Raw genomic sequence first — 24624 nt, 5'->3', positions numbered from 1 at the left:
ATCACTTTTGAATGGGATAACCCCATGAAAAGAGGTGACAGCTACCAATGGCCAAGGGCCAGTTCCCACCCAGCCCCCATCCTACATGCTTTTTCTCAGAGTACTAACCTTTCTAGGTGGGTGTGACTATCTAATTTTATAACAAGGCAGCTGAATTTCGGACAGCCCAGTGAGCTCGCGCCAGACTGGGCACAGAGGCTGAAGCACAGGTTCCAAGCCTCAGTGGCCCCATGCTGCATCAGCTCAGGGGAAAAAAAAAAATCCCACTGCACACCAGTGCAGGCCTTCATCCATTGGAATTCCTGGGCCACCTCCTCACAGGCACAGCATAGCTCCAGGGCCCCTTTCTCGCCCTGTCGGTCAGTCGTCAGTGAGTGTCAGTCAGTCGGTCAATGCACGTTTGGGCGCACGTCCCACCAGGTGCTCAGCCCAAGGAAGATCCCTACCGTTCATTGTTCAGGGTCATTCTCGGGGGGTCCAGGTTGGGGTTCTCCATGGACTCCATCTGTGGACACCGCAGGAAGTAGTAGAGCGTGTGGAGGGCGTCGGGGGACCAAGTGATGGGCTGTGGCGGCTGGCGGGCCTGGCGGGCGGGGCTGGCACCCGGGCACAGGGGGTGGCGCCCCTGCATGTGGTGCATGGCACGGGAGACCAAGTCACCTGGTAGGGGGCAGGGCAGAGGGGAGGAAGAGAAAAAAGAAGACAAAGTCTGAGTTTACAGCCCGCATTCTTCCAAGGATGCTCCTGGCTGAAGCTCCCTTGCCTTAGTGCGCAATTACTGTTTGCCCTGCAGCCAACAGGTGGAGGTGGAAACTGTCACCCAGATGCACAATAGCAATTTCGTTTCCCTTTCATTTCACTCTTGCTGAATTAAATACTTGGCAGGGCCTGTCTCCTCCAGAACTTAGGGTAATGTGGTTTCTTTTTCGACATCTCCACTCTCTCCGCCACCCCCATGGGCCTCTCCCCAGATCTTTGACCGAGGGAATCTCTCTGGGTCTCTTTTCCCAGCCTCTACCAGCCAGGGCCAGGCTCTGTGGCAATTCTCCTGTGCACTGTCTTGTACAAAACCCAAAGTATTTCAGCAGAGAAGGTCCCTCTGACTCAGCACCAATTACAACCACCATCATCACCTGTTGAGGACTCATTATGTACAAAGTATGCAATTCCCCAGAAATATGATTTAATTTGATCCTTACAGTGCTAGCAGGTATTATTTCCATTTTACAGATGAAGAACTTGAGGCTTATGGCCGGGCACAGTGTCTCACGCCTGTAATCCCAGCACTTTGGGAGGCCAAGGTGGTCGGATCACTTGAGGTCAGGAGTTCGAGACCAGCCTGGCCAACATAGTGAAACCCTGTTTCTACTTAAAATACAAAAAATAGTCAGGCGTAGTGGCAGGCACCTGTAGCCCCAGCTATTCAGGAGGCTGAGGCAGGAGAATCGCTTTAACCCGGGAGGCGGAGGTGACAGTGAGCAGAGATCGTGCCACTGCACTCCAGTCTGGGTGACAGAGTGAGACTTCATCTCAAAAAAAAAAAAAAAAAAAAAAAGAAACTTAAGGCTTATCTGATAAACATTTCCTGACCCCATGTATTCATTCTCCTGGCCACAGGGACACCTCAGAGCCCGCAGGTTGAGTTAACTAGCCATGGCTGTATGGCTAGAAAATGGTAGCATCTAGACTTGAATTCAGGTCTGTTCGACTCCAAAGTCCATGGACTTCACTGTGAGCTGGGCTGCAGCCTGCCCTGATGGAGTCCGTGGGATCCTTAGGTCCCCATATCCTGTAGTGTGTTTCTACCCAACTCAAGTATTTTCAGTATCTCACCAGTCCCAGACAGGAAACGGCTCAACATTGTGTGAGGCCACAATGCTGAGAAAGGATGGGCTGAAGGAGCCCCGGCACCTGCAGGCACCTCCGCTCTAAGAAAAGCGGCTCCTTCGGGGTCAGCTTCAGCCTCACCCCTGGTGATTCCTTAGAGAGAGCCCCTCCACGGGTGGGCACAGCTAACCCTAAGGTGGAAGAAATGAACAGGTTTTAATTTGGCCAGTGAAGTGTCATGAAATGCATGGCAGAACCAGTTCATTCATGTATTCAATTAACCTTCATGCTGCTTCTGGGAATCTGCTGTTCTGTTCTGTTGTGTCCCAGGGCCCTGCACTGGGTCTGTTACGTACTAGGTGCTCAGCAAATATTTGGAGAAGAATTAACCTTACGCATTCATTTCTTTTTAAAATACAACTTCTGCTGAGGCTTGATTTGAGCTCATTAGCTGCTAAATTCTCCCTTGACAGCCGCGGTGATGGTGTTTGGCTTCCAGGCAGGGACAAATGACACCCCTGGAGTTTGAGATCCCCACCAGGAAAGTCTTCTTTGTCATCCTCCACCACCATCCCTGGTTCCTCACTCCTCCCTGCTCTTGACTGCTCATCCCTACAGTTGGAGTTCAGCTGCCTGGGTGCTCCTGACAAACCCTAGGGCCAAGAGGGCAGTGAGTTGCTGACACCTGGTTTCCATCCCTGTGACCCTGATTTCATTGGTCTGCCGCTGGACCTGGGCATCTCTAGTTTGTAGATGTTCCCTCAGTGATTCTAATGTCCACTCAGGTTTGAAAATCACCAGGTGAACTGATAGCTTGATTCAAGTCAGACACAGGTGGCCTCAAATCAGGGCCTGTTACTGTTCATTCCAGCCCATGTTCCCTTAGGCCTGAGAACTCAGGGAGGTTCCCCTGGAGGTCAGCTTCAGCCCTACCCCTGGTGATTCCTTACAGAGAAAGAGAAATCCCTTACTTAGTTATCAGAACCTCAGTTTCCTCATCTGTAAAATGGAAACAATAGTATCTACCCTACCGATTTTGAGGGTTCAAAGAAACAATAAATGTAAAGCACTTAACATCATGCCTGGCACAGAGTAAGCACTTGGTAGGGCTGAACATAGCACTGTTATGATTAATGTCTTATTATGATTATTCCTCTATCCTACAGGCCGCCTCCTGTGCACTCTTCCTTCCAGGACCACTGCCTGCCGTCAAACTCTGCCCCACATTTCCCAGGACAGGAGGAGTTTGTGCCCTGAAATGCCAGATCCCAACCCTGCCCTTGGGCTCCATGGGTGGTTGAAACTGGCATCACAACCACCAGCCAACCCACCTCACAGCAGCCAGTTGTACAGCTACGTTGACTGCTAATAAGTTGAAACCTGGCTCCCGTTTCTCCAGGTCTAAATGTCATAACTTTTGGCAGAACCACAGGACCACAAGGAGGAGAAATCAAAGAGTCTGTGATAGCATCAAAGGGAAACCTTGTTGAAATATCATTTCAAAGGCTCGACAAGGTAGAAGTCATTATCTTTATTTTTTATTGTTGTTTTATTGTTATGGGTGGAGAACCCTTTGGCAGTGTACTTCCTGCTTCATGTAGACAAGAAAATCAAGAAAGAAATGGAATCTCCCATCCAAACAGAAGGAGATAACCCAAAAGTTCAGAAAACCATGAAGGCAGCTGGAGATGGAGGTCACCGGCTTCTTTGATCCAAGCCCTGCTGTGGCCAGTTTCTCTCAGACCAGAAAGACAAATGGCTGCAGAGAACTCTGACCACGACGTCTAAAAACTTACACTGCGTGGCAACCCATTTATGGGCAAAGAAAGCAGCTTGCTTTGAACCTTCTCCTAGGGTGACTTTTGCTTCCTGCCACTTTATATTTTCTAGGCTTCGTGACAGACATGAAAAGATAGACAAAATTTCCTTCAACTTTTTCAGCCACCCTGTAAGGGAGGGTCTTTCTACTCTACAGACAAGGAAGCAAGCTTGCAGGAGTGAAATGACCTGTCCCGGTGCCATAACTAGTCAGTCAGTCAGCCAGGACTTGCACTGGGGTCCCTGCTTCCCAAACGCATGCTCTTGACCATCGCACGGCTGCTACTAGAAGTGTGGTCTGTGAACCGGGACAGGTCCCCAAACTTACTGGTTTGCAGCAAGTTAATTTCAGAAGTGAAGAGTGAATTTTTAAAAACTTACATAGAAATTTGACAGTAATTTTATGTATAGCTAATAAAATAATTTTAAAAATTGGGCTTGCATTTCACCTATCTTATTTCCTTGTTCTAGACATTTATTTTGATGGTACATTATAAAGGTTTCATTCTGCAGCACAGTGTGGGGAATACAATCTCCGGTCCTTCACCATGGCTAGTGTGAGAAGGCCTGATCCAGGCTGGGCTGGTCTCTTGGTTTAAGCACGGTGAGGACTCAGAGCTTCCTCTGAAACTTCCTTGTACTTGAGGATCAGTTGATCCTACACTCAATGAAACCTTAGTCTGAAGCCCAGAAACACCCCCCAGGCAAGGAAAAACAAGTCCTCCCCCACTTGTTAACCATGAAAGACTTGATTAGAGGTGCTAGGTTTCACTCTGGTCCTTCCACCTCTCATTATGAGCCATCAAATAAAAACAGCGGGAGAGAGTCTGGAATTCAACACCGTCTTCAAAATAAGGCCTAGAACATCTGGCTCCCTTCAAAAAGAAGTGTTTTGTTTTATTTTGTATTCTCTCCCTTTAAAATTTTTGTGGGTAGAGAGGGACAGAGCAAAAGCACAAGTCCCAAAACTCCCTGTGAAGCTGGATCTCATACAAGAGTGAAACTTCTCACCCTATCTATCTGGCAGGCTGATGTTGGCGAGGCTCAGGGAGTTAATGCATGTAAACCCGGGGAACACTCTGAGGTCCAAGGGGTTCAGTGCCAAGTATCACTAGCCTCATTAAGTTCTTTAGTCTCAGGGAGAAAAATTGCAATATCGGCCTCCACCTCTGTCTCCTCCCTCCTCCACAGCAGGTTAGCAAAAGCCCTGGTTTCAGAGGGAGGAACAGGGCAACCTGGCACATGACACAGCCTGTTCTCTGGTCTGTGAAAAGATGCTGTGAGGAGGTTTCTTCCCTTGGCCCTGAGGAGTGGCTGGGCCAGGATGTGGACCAATCCTAGGCGAGTTTTAGGAGAAAACATTTGGTGGGATAGACTTCATTCCTCCTAACACATGTACATGCATACTCAGGAACTGTTCTCTGTACCAGGTACTGTCCTAAGCAATGAGGATACAGCCGTGGACAAAGGGGATAACGTTTCCAATCTCATGAAGCCAACTCTTCTAGTCAGAGGAGAGAGATGATAAACTATTCGTAAGTAAATATATAGTACATGTCAGGTGGTGATCAGTGCTTTAATAAAGTCAAAGCCACAAGAGGGAAGACAGTGGAATGACAGCGTGGTACTCATAGAAGGCCTGAATGAGAAGGTGCCATTTGGGCAGAGGCTTGGAAATGTGAAGGACCAATGTATTTGGGTATCACAAGGGGAAAGTGTTGCAGGCAGAGGGAAAGCCAGTGTGAAGGCTCTGGAGTGGGAGGGTCCTTAGCCAGGCGGCCAGGCAGCTGGAGTGCAGTCCACAGAGAAGAGGATGAAGCGATGAAGTCAGATCATATATGGATCCTGGGCCAGAGTGAGGATTTTGGATTTTACCGAGTGAGCCGGGAAGCCATTGTCGGGGGATAGAGGGAATAGATATTGAGCAGATGAGTGACACAACCCAATTTAAGCTTTAAATGGGCAGCTTGGGGCTGGGTGCGATGGCTTATGCCTATAATCCTAGCACTTTGGGAGGCCAAAGTGGGAGAATCACTTGAGGTGAGGAGTTTGAGACCAGCCTGGCCAACGTGGTGAAACCCTGTCTCTACTAAAAATACAAAAATTAGCTGGGCGTGGTGGTGCACACCTATAATTCCGGCTACTAGGGAGGTAGAGGCAGGAGAATCTCTTGAACCTGGAGGCGAAGGTTGCAGTGAGCCAAGATTGTGCCACCACACTCCAAGCTTGGGTGACAGAGCGAGACTCCATCTCAAAAACAAAACAAAACAAAGTAAATGGTCAGCTTGGGCTTGGTTGGTAGCAGTGGAGTTGGTGAAAGGGGCAAACTAAAACTCAGGATCATTGTAAATGGTAGAGCCAACAGGTCTTGGCCCCTTGGCTGACGGTAATGGCAGAATGATGTCAAGCCCTTCCCTGGGGGAGGCCTCTGAATGCTCCTCCCTTAGGCTGGGCTGGGGTTGTAATGGGCATAGGGCCACCATGAGAAGAGGAAAAGGATCAGCCCCAATCTTGATCTCAGCTGCCCCAAGGAGCCGGTGGCTGGGCTGCTAGTCTTATCTAGGGGCCAACAGCCCTAGACACGTCGAGTCAAGCCCCCAGCTCTGATCCATGTGACATGGAGAAAATCACTTTTCGTCTCTAAGCCTCAGTTCTCTCATCAGGACATACCTTGCTGAGTTGTTCTGAGGAACAAACGAGATAAAGTGAAGATGGTGCTTCACAACGGTGCCTTGCACACAGAAGGCGCTCGCTTAATGTTCAAGTATAAAGTAAAACCAAGGTGCTCTCCAGTGGACTTAGGGCTGTGTCCCTTACTGTTTGCAAGGCACGAGAACTCACCAAAGCATGACTGTGCAAGGGCCCAAGACAGCCCATTGTCCGGGAGACACTTCTCAGGGATGGAGATGAAGCCATACACCAGAACCCACTTCCTGTGGGGTCCCTCAGGGGACCCAGGCAACAACATCCTGGCCCTGCCTACTGTAATGTCACCAGGAGACACGGAGTCAGAAATCCTGCTTTCTCTCCCAGCCCTACTGCAGCTCTGCTCTGTGACCTTGAACCAGGCACCTTCATTTCCTGTCTGGGGAGGAGGCAGAAGAATGCAGGGAAGGAGAAAGCCGCGTCCTGAAGAAACAGAGGTTTGCCATTGCCGTTGATTGTGCAGGGGTCGGAAGATTTGAGGGAATCACAAATGGAGAAGGCCGGAGCAGAGGGAAACTCCAGGTGTGCCCATGCTGTGTGCAGTGACCCCTGCTGTGTCACTGCCCTCCGCTGGGTGATCTCAACAGAGCGAGGGGGAATGAAGGCAGCAGAGGATGTAGTCAGATTTCTCAAATCAAATGGGTAATGAGAGGGGGAGCTCAGGAGCCAGCACGGATTTCACCTCTCCTAACACCCTGGAAGCAGCTGTCAACGGTAAAGAGCCACATCAAGTTCCAAGTGTGTGCCATAGAGCCCTGAGTCCTGGGAGACACCACCCAGCCACACCTGCCTTCAGCCAGAGGCGCTCTGCTGTTATCTTCCTTTTATTATACTGAGGCTTTGCAGGTGCTTTCTTTCGAGAAAGAGCACCAGCTGTGAATTCAGAGCCTGTGGGGCCAGGCAGGTGAAATTAATGAAACAGCCCCCCCCACCCCACCCCAGGTGAAACCCAGGTCTGTGGCAAAGTGGGGAACACATGCCACCCACTTTGCTGCTACTTAGCTCCTGTGGGTCACTGCTATGCAGGAATGGGGTGCCATGTTGCTAGATCATTTGTTTTTTAAAGAGAAACCAGAAATCCAGATTTGTGTATTTGCAACCTCTGGCCTAGAAAGATCTAGCTTTCAGGGAAGGCCAGGCGGGAGGAGGAGGAGGAGGAGGAAGAGGAGGGGGGGGAGGAGGAGGAGGGGGAGGAGGAGGAGGAGGGGGAGGGGAGGAGGAGGAGGGGGAGGGGGGAGGGGGGAGGGGGGAGGGGGAGGGGAGGGGGGAGGGGAGGGGGGAGGGGAGGGAGAGGGGGAGGGGGAGGAGGAGGAGGAGGGGGAGGGGGAGGGGAGGGGAGGGGGAGGGGAGGGGAGGGGGGAGGGGGAGGAGGGGGGAGGGGGAGGGGAGGGGGGAGGGGGAGGGGAGGGGGGAGGGGGAGGGGGAGGAGGCCAGAGCCTAGAAGGCAAGCTCTCCCTGCCTTCCCCCAACCCTGGGGCCTTGCTGTTGCTCTACCATCCAGCTAGACACTGAGGCGACACTTACTCAGCTCCGAGATGCTGCCCACGCAGGTGGCCAGGAGGGACTGCTCCAGGGTCCGGAGCTCCAGCTGGGCATAGGCGTCGGCTCGCTCGTCATGGCCCAGGGACCCGCCGTTGTAGGGGCTGAAGTACGCGGGGAGGGAGAGGACACCTATGGGGAAAGAAGGCAGACAGGTCACACTTAGGAAGGAGGGGAAGCTCAGTGGGCCCCAGCCTGCTGCGGGCAGGGCTCAGCCCTGCTGCCCTGCTCTTGACAGAGAGGTTCAGCAGGCAAAATCTCTCTGAGCCTTGAGGACGTGGGAACGTTGACTGTGGACGGTGCTATAGGGGCCAGAATGAGAAGTAGCTCATTCGTAGCTGTGGTTATAAGCATGTGGAGATCATCCTTTCTTGGAGGTACCCAAGAAACTGGCCTGCTTGGGCTCCTGGATCACACAAGCGTTCATTCACTCACTCGCTGAATATTTACAGAGTGCCCGACTCGGCCCAGGTATTGTGCTACACTTAGGGTTCTGGGGTGACAAAGAGACCTGGCTTTGTTTTCATGCAGCTCAGGGATGGCCGAGTCAGATGTAAATGCCCATCCTGACTTCCTGAAGGGCAGTGCTGCCCTGAGTCCTCTCCTTTCCCCATGCTGGGAGCAACCATTTGAAAGGGATGCTGCCTTCTCCACTTCAAGAAGGGGATGTGTCCTAGCCACGGGCCAAGTCCAATTAATGTTTTTCATTAACACTTCAACAGCAGTGGAGCAGAACTGTCAGAATCAATCCCAGAGGGTGACAGCCTGTAAATTTCTCCAACTCACTATGCGGCTTCTTAGAAAGCACCAGAAAAGCGAAATCAGACTGGTTTAAAATTACATGTTGGCTCTTAAGAGTATGTGGCCACAGAGATTCTAGTTGCAGTCAGAACCTAGATAGGGATTCCCAACTTTTGGTAACCACTGTTTCTTTGATGGACAGATCTTCTTTTTCCAACACTTACCCACAAACCCTTTTTTTTTAAAGAAAAATATCCACAGGAATTTAATCACTTTTGGATAAAATCTCTGAAAATTCCTTGAGATAACTGGAGAGCACGGGGATGTGGCCAAGTCTGGGTTAGAAGTCCCTAAACACGTGTGATGTAACAAGGACAACAGCAGCAACAGATACAGCAGACAGGGCTCTGGAGCAGAAGTTGGGGTTCGTAATTCTGGCTATCACTTAACCAGTGGTGTGATCTTGGTCAGGTTACTTAGACTCTTCATCAGTTCATCATCTGTTAACTAGAGATAACTAGAGTACCTAGCTCACAGGGCTGCCATGAGGATTAACTGAGTAACTGGGAGTCAATGCTTGGACCAATGCCTGGCTCAGAGTACGTGCTCTACCAAGTGCTGTTGCTATTATTTTTACTTTGTGCTGGGAACATAGGCTTCATTTACATTATCTCATTTATTCTTTCAACAACCCTATAAGGGCCAGGTGTGGTGGCTCACGCATGTAATCCCAGCACTTTGGGAGGCTGAGGCGGGTGAATCACTTGAGGTCAGGGGTTTGAGACCAGCCTGGCCAACATGGAGAAACCCTGTCTCTACTAAAAATACAAAAATTAGCCAGGTGTGGTGGCAGGCAGCTGTAATCCCAGCTACTCGGGAGGCTGAGGCAGGAGCATTGCTTGAACCTGGGAGGCAGAGTTTGCAGTGAGCCGAGATCACGCCACTGCACTCCAGCCTGGCAACAGAGTGAGACCGTGGCTCAAAACAAAAAACCAAAAACAAAAAACCCTATGAGATGGGTACTGCTGGCTTCCATTTGAGATATTGGGCTATTGCCATTCAGAGACTTTGAATAATTGCTCAGGTAAGCGGTAGAGCTAGGATTCAAATCTGGGATGGACTGGCTCTACAATGCATATACTTAACTCCTGTGTGAGCTCAGAGTCCAGTGAACACACCACTACAGCTCACTCGTGGCTGTCCTTATGTGGGGCTGGTGCATATGACAATATGGCTGTATTATTACTGCCCTTTTCACTCATGGACAGCCTCATGCTGAACCCCACGTGTTTCTCTTTCTTGAGCAAATGCACACAGCGGTCTTCCTCCAGCCCAGGGCCTCAGTGTGTTCTCTGACCGTTCTGCAGGTTCAGCTGATGGTCAGTCCTGCCCGCCTAGCTCGACCTTGCCCCGACCCAGTCTCCCCACTCTCCCGGCTGATGTGGTGGAGGCTCCCTCTCCATCTCCCTTTGCCTCTCCTGGATGGCAGCGACCCCTCTCATCACATCCAGCGCTGACTTAGCAAAGCACTGCTTCAAAGCACTTCCTCCAAGCTTTGTTTCTGTTGGAGGAGGAGGAAGAGTTCGTGATTGGGCTCTTCCCTGCAGTCCCCTGCCAGGGCCCCAGGCCCTAAAGCAGAAACTCTCCCTGACAGCTGAGTAACCAAACACATTGGGGAGAGCTGGCCATAAGCATTAAAACAAGTAAAACAGAAGGGAAAACCACCCCAACTACAGGCCGAAACCCACCCTGCCGAACAGCTGGGAGAGCCCAGTGCAGGCCTGACTCCTCCTCCTTTCTCCATTATTAATCTACAGAAACAACACTGGAGACATGTGGATCAAATTTACAGAGCTTAGGGTAAGGGACTAGGAAATTCAGCTGATTTGTCAAAGGATTCCCAGAGAGAAATATTATGTCAATGGAGCTAGTAACAGGAGCTGGCAGCTCCATTAATAGTAGTTCCCATTTTCCCAGTCATCACCCACCCAAAGAGGCCTTCACTTAATACCGTGGCAAAAGTAATTAGGAACCTATTATTAATAATAGTAATTGATAGCATCACAGCTTTTGCCTAGTACCTTTTGCTTTTAAATGCCTTTTTCATAGAGCAATTTGTTCTTCCAGCAAGGGAGGTAGGACAGTTATGATCAGTAACAACCACAGCTGACTTCTATTGAGGGCTTACTATGTGCCAGGCACTTACATGCATTATCTCATTTAACACCCCAGAACCGCAGGCGGTACGATTTCCACCCATTTTACAGCTGAGGAAACTGAGGCCTGAAAAAGTTTAGTGGCTTGTCCAAGGTCACTGAGGGTCAGAAACGGAACGGGGACTAGAGTTTCAATCTCTTCATTCTCAAGCTGCTGAAATAAATGACATTCTAACTTTGCTCACCTTGTCCTTTCTCGAGCTAGGCAGTGGCCAGGATACTGGAGAGGAAAGGGGTTTTGTTTGGGCCTGAGGTTTAAGACGAGGAAATTCAAAGTAACACCCAGAAATAGGACTTTCCCTTTCATGGGTCTCCAGACACCTCCTGCCAAGGGTCCCTAGAGGCCTCCCATGAAACTCTATAGACAAAAAGCTGTCGGACTCCCTCTGATCTTCGCAGAATGCAGTTCCACAGCTTGTCTTCCAAATCCGCTCTGTAAGAAAGCCTTCTCTACATCAATTCTAAATTCTCCCATATCAGCTCATTCCTCCGCACTTCTCATCAGAGATGGAAAATATTTTCTTTACGTTCTTTTAACACCTCGATGTCTTCCTTTCCCCACACAAATTCCCAGCTCTAGGATAACGGGCTCAGGGCAAGATCATTCTAGGGAAAAGGAGTTTAAAAAAAAAAAAAAAAAGGAAAGGGCATCTATTTTTTTCTATTTAGTAAAATCCTTAGAAAAAAATTCTTCCTTTCTGTCATGATGGAGAAGAAAGCGTGCGGAAACATTTCCCTTTATTCCTTTATTAGAGGGAATAGGGACAATGGCTTTGGAAGCCGGTAAAAGCCATGGAGGGACCCGGAGGGACCCACAGGCACCACCCTGTGCCCATGGCCGTGAGTGAATCTCGGAGTGTGAAGCGGTGAGCATGACTGAGTGATCCTTTGCCTCCCTCTTCTAAAACATTTCAGCATTTCTGCTCAGTGTTCCACTCCAATGGGCTGCGGACTGTACTGAAGCCTCGATGTTCCTCAGTCTCTACACAGAGCCCTAATCTTCCATCGCTCAATTTTTCTCTTTCTGGTTGCCCAACTCTTGAATCTCAGACTCATTATCTTGTTCCTCAAGCCTCCACCTCCTCTTCCAACACTCTGAGTACAGCACCGTGGCCACCCGGTTTCCCAAGGAGAGAACTGTGAGTCACCCTAATCAGCTCTCTCCCTTCTCATCCACTTCTCATCAACCGCAAGCCTTGCTGCTTTTACCACCAACATATCTCAAAAATCCTCCACTGCCACCACCCCAGTCAGGCCCCCATCTTCCCCTGCCCCCCACCCATCCCCTGCCTCCGGGCTTACCCCCCCCCTTACTCTGGTCACCTTGCTCTGGCTCTGTACTCTTCAATGACTCCCTGTCAGCCTCACGAAGAAGTCCGAACTCTTTTGCATATGTAACTATCCTTTAAGAACAGTTAGCATCCTGGCTGGGCGTGGTGGCTCAGGCCTATAATCCCAGCACTTTGGGAGGCAGAGACATGTGAATCACTTGAGGCCAGGAGTTTGAGACCTGCCTGGCCATCAAGATGAAACACCATCTCTACTAAAAATACAAAAATTAGCCAGGCATGGTGGTGCACACCTGTAATTCCATCTACTCAGGAGGCTGAGGTGAGGGAGAATTGCTTGAACCTGGTGGAGGTTACAGTGATGAGAACGTGCCACTGCACGCCAGCCTGGGCAACAGAGTGAGCTCCAAAAAAAAAAACCCTTTTTTTTCCCCCCAAAGAAAGAGAATAGATAATGTCTTTCTCTGCTTTTTGAAATTTAGGGAGGAGAGTAATTCTGCCAGTAAACTGGCAAATTTCCCAGCACCTCCCAGGATATCAGCAGAGTTAGGAACCCTGTGCACACCTGATCCTCGCTTCTCTAAGCTACTTTTCACTCTGCTCTGCTCTAGCCCAGAAGGGTAAGGGTAGAGGGAGAGGGGTAGGGGTAGGGGTGGAGGGGAGGGGTAGGGGTGGAGGGGAGGGGGTGGGGTGGGGTGGGGGTAGGGGTAGGGGTGGAGGGGGGGGTGGGGTGGGGGTAGGGGTAGGGGTGGAGGTAGGGGTAGGGGTGGAGGGGAGGGGTGGGGTGGGGGTAGGGGTAGGGGTGGAGGGGAGGGGTGGGGTGGGGGTGGAGGGTAGGGGAGGGGTGGGGTGGGGGTGGAGGGTAGGGGTGGGGTGGGGGTGGAGGGTAGGGGTGGGGTGGGGGTGGAGGGTAGGGGTGGGGTGGAGGGTAGGGGTGGGGTGGAGGGTAGGGGTGGGGTGGGGGTGGAGGGTAGGGGTGGGGTGGGGGTGGAGGGTAGGGGTGGGGTGGGGGTGGAGGGTAGGGGTGGTGGTGGGGGTGGAAGGTAGGGGTAGGAGCAAGGATGGGGTGAGGGATGGGGTGAGGGGTAGGGGTGGGGATGGGGGTGAGGGATGGGGTGAGGGGTAGGGGTGGGGATGGGGGTGAGGGATGGGGGTGAGGGGTAGGGGTGGGGATGGGGGTGAGGGGTAGGGGTGGGGATGGGGGTGAGGGGTAGGGGTGGGGATGGGGGTGAGGGGTAGGGGTGGGGATGGGGGTGAGGGATGGGGGTGAGGGGTAGGGGTGGGGATGGGGGTGAGGGGTAGGGGTGGGGATGGGGGTGAGGGATGGGGGTGAGGGGTAGGGGTGGGGATGGGGGTGAGGGATGGGGGTGAGGGGTAGGGGTGAGGGATGGGGGTGAGGGGTAGGGGTGAGGGATGGGGGTGAGGGATGGGGGTGAGGGGTAGGGGTGGGGATGGGGGTGAGGGATGGGGGTGAGGGGTAGGGGTGGGGATGGGGGTGAGGGATGGGGGTGAGGGGTAGGGGTGGGGATGGGGGTGAGGGATGGGGGTGAGGGATGGGGGTGAGGGGTAGGGGTGGGGATGGGGGTGAGGGGTAGGGGTGGGGATGGGGGTGAGGGATGGGGGTGAGGGGTAGGGGTGGGGATGGGGGTGAGGGATGGGGGTGAGGGGTAGGGGTGGGGATGGGGGTGAGGGATGGGGGTGAGGGGTAGGGGTGGGGATGGGGGTGAGGGATGGGGGTGAGGGGTGGGGGTGAGGGGTAGGGGTATGGATGGGGGTGAGGGGTAGGGGTATGGATGGGGGTGAGGGGTAGGGGTGGGGATGGGGTGAGGGATGGGGTTGAGGGGTGGGGTGGGGATGGGGGTGAGGGGTGGGGTGGGGATGGGGGTGAGGGGTAGGGTTGAGGATGGGGGTGAGGGGTGGGGTGGGGATGGGGGTGAGGGGTAGGGTTGAGGATGGGGGTGAGGGATGGGGTGAGGGGTAGGGGTGGGGATGGGGGTGAGGGGTAGTTAGGGGTGGGGATGGGGGTGAGGGGTAGTTAGGGGTGGGGATGGGGGTGAGGGGTAGTTAGGGGTGGGGATGGGGGTGAGGGGTAGGGGTGGGGATGGGGGTGAGGGGTAGGGGTGGGGATGGGGGTGAGGGGTAGGGGTGGGGATGGGGGTGAGGGGTAGGGGTGGGGATGGGGGTGGGTGTGGAGGGTGGTGGGGTTGGGACGAGGATATGGGTGAGGGGTAGAGGTGGGTTTGAGGGGTGGGGGTGAGGGGTAGGGGTGGGGATGGGGGTGAGGGGTAGGGGTGGGGATGGGGGTGGGTGTGGAGGGTGGTGGGGTTGGGACGAGGATATGGGTGAGGGGTAGAGGTGGGTTTGAGGGGTGGGGGTGAGGGGTAGGGGTGGGAGTAGGGTCAATGGTAGGGCTATGGGTGGAACTCTGGAGGAGAGCAGCCTGCTTCTTTTCTAAGTGATTCTTCACCAGGGCCCAGAGAGGGTGCCACTGAGTTAGAAGGGAAACCCAGTTCTCAGAAGACTGGGAAGCCGCCTTCTTGCCAGTTGCCAACCAGGAAGTGAGCTGAGTTGCAGCTTGCAGAGGCGCTGTCTCTTCCAAGCTGACAGAAGCTGGTGGACTGCACTTTGGGATGACAAGCCAGACTTCTAAAGAGTTTTTAGAAGCAGAGCTTAGGCCAAAGGCCAAATTGATGGGGATTTCATTCCCTTCTCTGTAAACCATGGGGGTGGAATCTATGGCTTCTCAAGTCCTCCTAGCACTGGGATTCTAGACTCTGACCCCTATGTGTGCGACAGCACTCAAGTGCACCCCTGAAATCCTTTTTATCCCTTCTCATTCCACCATTTAACTTGTGAATTGTCAACAGTGGGAACACAGAGACCTTGTTATTACTATTTCCCGTGGTTTAATTTCCTCCAGAGCTGTGACACCACCACTTTCCCCCCCCCCACACACACAACTTTAAATGTAAAAAAAGGTGTCCTTTCTGTGTAAAATCGGATAGGTTTCTAGTTAAGTTTTTCTGACCATTCATCAAAAAGCCACCAAGACTGTAACGTAACTGTCCTCCAAACTCAGCAACCATTACCAGTGCTCTCCCCAGACTTGTAAATGTTCTTTCTGGGGCAACGGGACAGTGAGTGTAGCACCATCTGTGCACCTGCCACCAATGGCCCCACTAGACCACCAGCTACCCGGCTCAGGAAAGCTCATGGCCAAGGCAGCCAAGACCACTGCCTGTCCCCAGTTCCTTTGAAAGGAAAACCAGAGGGCAGAGGATTACTTCTTTACTGCCCTTGCAAGGAAACTTGGCAGGGCGTCTTCTGCCAGCCTTAGGCGCGCGGGAAGCTTGGGTGGGGTGCAATCCATAAGCTTCTGAAAATAAAAATTATACTGCCCCACTGAATGGTTTCCAAATAGCCCACATAAGCCAACCCTTTTTAAAATTTTTTTATTTTTAAGTGTTTCCATTCTCTGATCGGGAATTTTATATATAGTACACTTAACGCCCAGTTGTTATATATTAGTCATGCCAGAACAAAGTGCAGAAAAGTTGAAGCAGGAATAGTTTTCAGGGAGACCCAAATGGGGTGTAAGGACAGTCAATTCTTTCTTTTTGTTTTGAGACAGGGTTTTATTCTGTCACCCAAGCTGGAGTGCAGTGATGGGATTACAGCTCACTGCGGCCTCAACCTTCTGGGCTCAAGCAATCCTCCCATCTCTGCCTCCTGAGTAGCTGGGGTACAGGTGCACATTGCCATGTCCAGCTAATTTTTGTATTTTTTGGAGAGATGGAGTTTTGTCATCTTGTCCAGGCAGGTCTAGAACTCCTGGGCTGAAGCGATCTGCCCGCCTCAGCTTCCCAAAATGCTGGGATTATAGGTGTGAGCCACCATCCCAGCCAGGACAGTCAATTCTTTAAAAAAAAAGCCCCCAGACCCTTCACTGAATAGTATTCCACATGACATTCTAAGTTCAGACAAGCTGGGGGGATGGGTGTTGAGACAAGAGCAAGATGAAGGAAATAAGAGGAAAAACCTGAAGTGGAATGGAATATGCCCCAGGAGCTGTCAATCATCCACGTAAAGTGATTCATCAGGAATAATCAGGCCAGGCACGGGGGCTCACACCTGTAATTCCAGCACTTTGGGAGGCCAAGGCAGGAGAATCACCCGAGATCAGGCGTTTGCGATCAGCCTGGCCAACATGGTGAAACCCTGTCTCTACTAAAAACACAAAAATTAGTTGGGATGGTGGTACGTGCCTGTAATCCCAGCTACTCATGAGGCTGAGGCAGGAGAATTGCTTGAACCTGTAAGGCAGAGGTTGCAGTGAGTTGAGATTGCGCCACTGCACTCCAGCCTGGGTGACAGAGCTTGGGTAACAGAGTGAGACCCTGTCTCAAAAAAAAAAAAAAATCAAAAGATCACCTAATACTTGGGCAAAACCCATCTCAAGACATGACCATGATACTGTGAGGCCCAAAAGTTCAAATGGGGAGAAAATGCTGGGAGACAGGGAAAGATAAGGGGGAGTTTGAGAAGCAGGTTTTATTTATCGAGACAGGGTCTTACTCCGTCATTCAGGCTGGAGTGCAGTGGCGCAATCTCAGCTCACCGCAACCTCCTCCTCCCGGGTTGAAGTTATTCTCCTGCCTGAGCCTCCCGAGTAGCTGGGATTACAGGCACCCGCCACCATGCTTGGCTAATTTTTGTATTTTTAGTAGAGACGGGGTTTCACCATGTTGGCCAGGCTGGTCTTGGACTCCTGATCTCAAGTGATCCACCTGCCTCGACCTCCCAAAGTACTGGGATTACAGGCAAGAGCCACTGCACCCAGCCAGAGAAGCAGGTTTTAACCATGGCTAATAAATGGACATGGACTACCATGCACTGAGTAGGTCCTTTCTGCCAGGGATTGGATGAACGAGCATTTGAAACCCCAAAAAGACCCTCGCAGTAGAGTACTATTACTAACTCCATTTGCCAGCGAGGGACACTGAAGTTTAGATGGGCTGAGTCACTTGACTGAGGTCCACAGCTAGAAAATGGCAAAGGTGGGATTCTGATACTGGAGTCCACACTGGCTCAGTCTAAAGAAGGAGAACACCAGGCTCTCCCCGCGCCAACTCAGAGACAGCACACTTCCTTCAGCACTCACCAACCCATTAGCACTGTGCTTTCCTTCTTTTTCTAAGGTCAGGAAATTAAAAGCAAATAACAATTATGCTCCAGTTAACACTTCATTCTGGCTAAGTTATCAGAACACCACTGGCAAAAGGTGGTCTTCTGGTGAAGTCAGGCCCGGGGCCCAGGAGCTCACTGTTAAACAGTGAAATAATAACACATACTTACAACTGCCTAAGAAGCTGGTGGCCACAGAACCCAGGGTGAGATAAAAGGCTGGCAAAGGGTGATGTGCTCAGGGCCAGCAACCCCAATTTTCCTACAAAAGAGTGGTACAAAGCAAACCTCACCCTGAATACCGGGCTGGATTCACTTCCCCTTGGAATCCTTTGGGCCTGCTGGGGGTGCACCTGCTGTGGAGTTGGTGTGGGAGCTGCCTCTCTCCCCTCCAGCTGGCTCCTCCAATTCTCAGAGGGGCTCCAGCAGGGTGAGAATTTAGAGGGATGGAGGAACCACCATAAAACTCGACAGCCCTGACAAGGCACAGTGGCTCACGCCTGCAAGCCCAGCACTTTGGGAGGCCAAGGCAGGTGGATCACTTGAGGTCAGGAGTTCGAGACCAGCCTGGCTAACATGGTGATATCCTGCATCTCTACTAAAAATACAAAAATTAGCTGGGCATGGTGGCAGGCGCCTGTAGTCCCAGCTGCTCAGGAGGCTGAGGCAGGAGAATCACTTGAACCAGGGAGGCGGAGCTTGCAGTGAGCCGAGATTGCTGCCACTCCAGCCTGGGCGACAGAGTGAGACGCAGTCTCAAAAACAAACAAACAAAACTAGACAGCCCCACAAGTGTGGCAAATTTGGAATCCCCAGCGGGAATACTGGCTCACTGGCATTTTGGTGATTCATCTAAGGTAAATATCAGTTCTGACACAGACCCAGATGATGCCTATTAGGTGCCTGTAAAAAACTAGCAGAGATCCTGCCTTGCCCTTTAATTTTTTTGAAGCAAAAACCTAATAAAATGCCGTCTGTTCACTGCCATTTCTCCTCTTTGCAAAACAGTAAAAAAGCCAGCGTAACCGAACAGATCAATTTCAGGAAATTAAACCTAAAGGTGAACCCTGGAAAAACCAGTGCAATAGTCACAACATTGGGCAGTGTGGGGCAGAAAACTAACATTCAAGCTACCAAGTTTTTTCCTGTGGAAAAAGATCTCTGTGTTATTTAGAATACTTTTTAAGAGATTCTGGGTGGCCTCTCTCCAAAGCATTGATGTAACACATCAAGAACTTAGTGACCCAGGGAGCACGAGTCTTGGAACTACCACCTCTTTGAAAAGAACAGTCCGCCCCATGACCACGGTCCTTTGTCATACGCTGTCCTTGACCCACAGTGGGTGAGCACACTAATTCCTGTGAGCCAACGACAACACAGAGCCACTTTTCTATTAAGGCAGCACATTCAACACACACACACACACACACACACACACACACAGAGTAAATGGAGAAAATAAGGATGGAGATGAAGCAGGCGTAGACTCAGTACCCTAAATATCAGCCTTCTTCCCAACAGCCACCAAAGAAAGAGTGGTTCGCTTTGTGCTAGGGTCATAAAAATGCTTTCTGGCCTACTGTGCTTTCTAAACTTTTTATAATGAATATGGCATACTGGCACAGGAACAATGACTGTTTTCAGAAATATGAGAGAGGGGATGAGATGTAATTAGAGGCAGAGGAAGGTGACAAAATGTTTCTTCTGAGCAAAAGAACACCCATAATTTGAATTATGATATAACATTTATCTGAAATTAAATTTTTAGATAAAGAAAAAAGTGAATGTTAAAAATACCACTTTATTTTTTATTTTTTTTTAAGTCAGGTTCTTGCTCTGTCTCTCAGGCTGGAGTGCAGTGGTGCAATCTCAGCTCACTGCAACCTTCACCTGCTGGGCTCATACCATTCTCCCACCTCAGCCTCCCAAAGTGCTGGGATTACAGGTGTGGGCCACTGCACCCATCCAAAACTATCGCTATTATCTTGTTACCTATAAAGAGACTAGAATTCATGGTATACTTTTAGATGATTCTTCTCCCATTATTCTTCATACTTTTTTTTTTTTTTTTTTTTTTTTTGAGACGGAGTCTCGCTCTGTCGCCCAGGCTGGAGTGCAGTGGCCGGATCTCAGCTCACTGCAAGCTCCGCCTCCCAGGTTCACGCCATTCTCCTGCCTCAGCCTCCTGAGTAGCTGGGACTACAGGCACCCGCCACCTCGCCCGGCTAGTTTTTTGTATTTTTTAGTAGAGACGGGGTTTCACTGTGTTAGCCAGGATGGTCTCGATCTCCTGACCTCGTGATCCACCTGTCTCGGCCTCCCAAAGTGCTGGGATTACAGGCTTGAGCCACCGCGCCCGGCCTATACTTTTTAACAAAACAAATATTACAACCATTATGAGCTCACAGAGGTTTAAAAAAAAAAAGGTACATGAAAGGAAAACCTGGTTGTTTTACAGAAATTTTACCAAAAAATGATGGGATACTGCTTTTGGAAGAAACTCAGGGAGAACCCATTCTAAATTGCTAACCAGTAGATGAGACATTGTCTGCATGCCTCATTCCAAGTATCTCTCAGCCGGCCCCTTCACCTGGCCCCAGGTGGTGATGACTCAGGCACTGCGTCACCAGTGGGACTTTCTGTGGCATCTTACTGATGCTCTGCCCTGCCATTACCTACTGCTCTGAGCCTGCGTGATCATTCCACAGCTACAGTGGCCGAATCGCCACTGGTGGGAAAGGAGGCTGGTTGCTGCCAATGCTGGGCAGGGGGTGAGGGAGGGAGAGGAGGCAAAGTGGGCGCAGGGAGTGACAGCTGAGCTGCATCCTTCCCCTGCTAGGGATCAGTGCTGCCAGGGAGAGAAAGAGGGCAGTGGGCGTGGCCTCTCAGTGCCAGCTCACAGAGGAAGAAAGAGATCAAAAGAGCACAAACACAAGTCACTCCTTGAGAGTTTAAGGAAAAGATGCAAACATCACAAGGCCCAGGGCAGATGGCCAAGATGTTTATTAATAGAACATGAGTATATTCATCAGAGAATATTCATCAGAGATTTACTGCACTGGAGTCCTGCTTATAAACATAACCTGCTTCAATCAGCTTTGGTTCCAATTCCAAAAGGGATTGACCATTAGACTCTTCAGACAATTTAAGGGCATGAGTCAGAGTGATGAGGTTCAAAACCCAGCTCTGCCACTTACTGTGTGACTCTGGACTAGTTACTTAACCTCTCTGAGCCACAATTTGCTTCTCTGGATAATAGGCCTAATGATACTTCCTAATTCACAAGATTGAGCATTAAAATAGGTTATGTAAATAAGCACTTAGCAAAAGGCTTGGCACACAGTAAAGAATATAGTAAATAAAAATATTTTTATTAATAGCCTGATTCCCAGGGCTGATGGCTTCAAGACAAAGCCATCAGATGCTATATAAAAGTTATTATCACTATTAGGAGGGAGGGATGGACCCAAGGCCACTGATTCTGTTATTTTCTTAAAGGCCACTAGGGTCCGTAATGATTTAAAAAAAAAAAAAAAGTGCTTTACTCACCACAGATGGCTCATTTATTCTGCATTCATTCACTCATTTATTCAACAACTGTGTAATGATTACCGAATAATACACCAGAAGCGGCTATACTCTGGGGATATAAAAGCGAATAAAGGTCCCTACCCTCATGAAGTTGGCAGTCTAGTGGAGGAGGGAAGACTGTATGCCAGCCAAATAAATATTGGATACAAAGGGCTGTGATGCAGTCAGCACAAGGAGTCCAAACTAAGGATCTCCAAGCCAGACTACCCAGGCTTAGTGGTCAAGGAAGGCTTCCCGGAAGAAGGGACACCTCAGTTGATGATGAGCAGATATCAGTCTGCTCTGAAAATCCTCTGTGCTCCACCTATTCATCCCTCCCTGCCCAACCCCTGGCAATCACTGATCTCTTTACTGTCTCCATGGTTTTGTCTTTTCAAGAATGTCATATGGTTGGAATCATACTATACATGGTCCTTTCCGATTGGCTTCCCTTACTTAGAAATAGACATTGAAGGCCGGGTGCAGTGGCTCACACCTGTAATCCCAGCACTTTGGGAGGCCGAGCCAGGTGGATCACTTGAGGCCAGGTGTTCAAGAGCAGTCTGGTCAACATGGTGAAACCCTATCTCTACTAAAAATACAAAAATTAGCCGGGCATCATGGCAGGTGCCTGTGATCCCAGCTACTCAGGAGGCTGAGGCAGGAGAATCACTTGAACCCAGGAGGCGGAGGTTGCAGTGAGCTGAGATCATGCTGTTGCACTCCAGCCTGGGCAACAAGAGCGAAATTCCATCTCAAAAAGAAAAAAAGAAAAAAGAAAAGAAATATACATTTAAGTTTCCTCCACATCTCTGCATGGTTTGATATTCCAGAGGCAGGGCTTGGACTTTGGACCAAATTGAGGACTAGCTAAAACAGGTCCTGGGCAGAAGCAGCTTTCCATTAAGACATGCCCACCAATGTGCCATGGTTGGTTTACCATTTCCATGACAATGTTCCTAGATGTTCCTGCCTCTTTCCATGGCAATGACCTGATGACCTGGAAGTTACCAGCCTCATCCTAGAAATTTCTGCATGAACCACCCCTTAATTTGCATATAATTAAAAGTGGGTATAAATATTACTGTACCAGTAGTACGGAACTGCCTCTAAGCTGCTATTCTGGGCACACTGCCTATGGGATACCCCTGACCCACAAGGTATATACAGTACCTTTGCTGCTACTGTAAACTGCCACTTCAATAAAAGCTATTTAACACCACTGGCTCACCCTTGAATTATTTCCTAGATGAAGCCAAGAACCCTCCTGGGATAAGTCCTAATTTTGAGGTTTGCCTGTCGTGCATCATCAGCTCATTTCTTTTTAGCTCTAATAATATTCCATTGTCTGGATGTACCACAATTTATCTATTCACATACTGAAGGACATCTCAAGTTGCTTCCGAGTTTGGCAATTCTTAATAAAGCTGCTATAAATAACTGTGCACAGGTTTTTGTGTAGATATAAGTTGTTTTGTTGCTGCTGTTGTTTTTTCGGACAGAGTCTCACTCTGTCACCCGGGCTGGAGTGCAGTGGTGTGATCCTGGCTCACTGCAATCTCCGCTTCCCGGGTTCAAGTGATTCATCTGCCTCAGCCTCCTGAGTAGCTGGCATTACAGGCACCTGCCACCATGCCCAGCTAATTTTTGTGTTTTTAGTAGAGACGGGGTTTCTCTATGTTGGCCAGGTTGGTCTTGAACTCAAACCTGAAATGATCTGCCCGCCCCGGCCTCCCAAAGTGTTGGGATTACAGGCGTGAGCCACCGTGCCCAGCAGATACAAGTTTTTAACTCCTTTGAGCAAGTACCAAGGAGTGCAGTTGTTAAATTGTATTGGTAGCATATACTCAGGAGTAAGTAAGGAACTGCCAAATTATCTTCCAAAGTGGTTGAACCATTTTGCGTTCCCACCAGCAATGCATGAGAGTTCCTGTTGTTCCACATCCTCACCAGCATTTGGTGGTATCAGTGTTCTGGATTCTGGCCACTCTAATAGGTGTGTGGTGGTATCTCCTAATATCATCGTCATAACCTGCAATTCCCTAATGACAAATGATGTTGAACACTTTTTCACAAATTTAGTTACCATTTGCATATCATCTTTGGTGAGATGTCAAGATCTTTGATTCATTTTTAAATTGGTTGGTTGTTTTCTTATTGTTGAGTTTTAAAAGTTCTTTGCATATTATTTTAGGTAGCAGTCCTTTATCAGATGAGTCTTTTGCTGCAAATATTTTCTCCCAGTCTGTGGCTTGTCTTTTCAGTCTCTTGACAGTGTCTCATACAGAGTAGAAACTAATTTTGATGAAGTGCAGCTTATTGATTCTTCCTTTCCTGGATTATGCTTCTGGTGTCTGGTGTCATATCTAAAACGTCATCATCAAACCCAAGATCATCTAGATTTTTTCCCGTGTTATTTCTAGGAGTTTTACAGTTTTGTGTTTTACATTTAGGTCTCTGATCCATTTGAGTTAATTCTGGGAAGGGTATAAGGTCTGTGTCTACATTTATTATTACTGTTATTATTTTGCATATGGATGTATGGTTGTTCTAGCACCATTTGTTAAAAAGACTATCTTTGGCTGGGCGCAGAGGCTCATGCCTGTAATCCCACCACTTTGGGAGGCTGAGGCAGGTGGATCACCTGAGGTCGGGAGTTCGAGATCAGCCTAACATGGAGAAACCCCATCTCTACTAAAAATACAAAATTAGCTAGGGGTGGTGGTGCATGCCTGTATTCCCAGCTACTCGGGAGGCTGAGGCAGGAGAATCACTTGAACCCGGGAGGTGGAGGTGGCAGTGAGCTGAGATCGTGCCATTGCACTCCAGCCTGCGCAACAAGAATGAAACTCCATCTCAAAAAAAAAAAAAAAAAAAAAAAAAGACTATCTTTGGTCCATTGTTTGCCTTTGTTCCTTTGTCAAGATCAGTCGACTATGTTTATGTAGGTCTATTTCTAGGCTCTCTATTCTGTTCCATTGATCTATTTGTCTAGGGAAATTTACCATGCTGTTCTCATCATTCATTCACTTATCCACACATTCATCATATGCCTACTAATTACACCAAGCTTAGTGCTAGGAATACAGAGGTGAGTAAGACCCAGTTTTCTGATCTGGACAGTGGGAAAACATGTACAAAAATAGTTTAAGTAGACCATGATAAATACTAGAGGAGGAGTCTGTAGTAGGCATAGTCATGTGCTGCATGACATTTTGGTTAGTGACAGATGGCATATAAGATGGTAGTCCCATAAAGTTATAATGGAGCTGAAAAATTGTATCACCAGCCAGGCATGGTGGCTCACACCTATAATCCTAGCCCTTTGAGAGACCAAGGCAGGAGGATTGCTTGAGTCCAGGAGTTCAAAACCAGCCTGGGCAACATGGCAAGACCCTATCTCTACAAAAAATTTAAAAATTAGCCAGGTATGGTGGCATGCAGCTGTGGTCCCAGCTGTGGGAGGCTGAGGAGGGAGGATTGCTTGGGCCCAGAAGGTTGAGGCTACAGTGAGCCATGATCACGCCGCTGTACTCCAGCCTGGACAACAGAGCAAGACCCTGTCTCCAAAAACTAACAAACAAACAAACAAACAAAAAAGAGAAATTCTGTCACCTAGCGATATTGTAGCCAACATAAGATCATGGTGCAATGCATTACCTTATCTATATTTAGATACACGAATATGTACCACTGTGTTACAATTGTCTACAGTATTCAGTACAGTAACTTGC

General features: G+C 49.7%; 1 protein-coding gene across 1 annotated transcript in view; it reads right to left on the bottom strand.

Moving 5' to 3' along the window:
• ABTB2 (ankyrin repeat and BTB domain containing 2) overlaps nucleotides 1–24624 on the bottom strand; it is a 213959-nt gene that overhangs the window by 47215 nt on the left and 142120 nt on the right. Inside the window, exons 2-3 of the mRNA XM_015114548.3 lie at nucleotides 7876–8022; nucleotides 447–660 (exon numbers count right to left, since the gene is read on the bottom strand). Coding sequence (XP_014970034.2) covers nucleotides 447–660; nucleotides 7876–8022 — 361 coding nt within the window. The remainder of the gene's footprint in view (nucleotides 1–446; nucleotides 661–7875; nucleotides 8023–24624) is intronic.

Source organism: Macaca mulatta, chromosome 14 (genome assembly GCF_049350105.2).
Source record: "Macaca mulatta isolate MMU2019108-1 chromosome 14, T2T-MMU8v2.0, whole genome shotgun sequence".
In the NCBI taxonomy this organism is placed as follows: Eukaryota; Metazoa; Chordata; class Mammalia; order Primates; family Cercopithecidae; genus Macaca; species Macaca mulatta.
The sequence above is the reverse complement of the archived record's forward strand: the minus strand, read 5'-3'. Positions and strand labels throughout refer to the sequence as shown.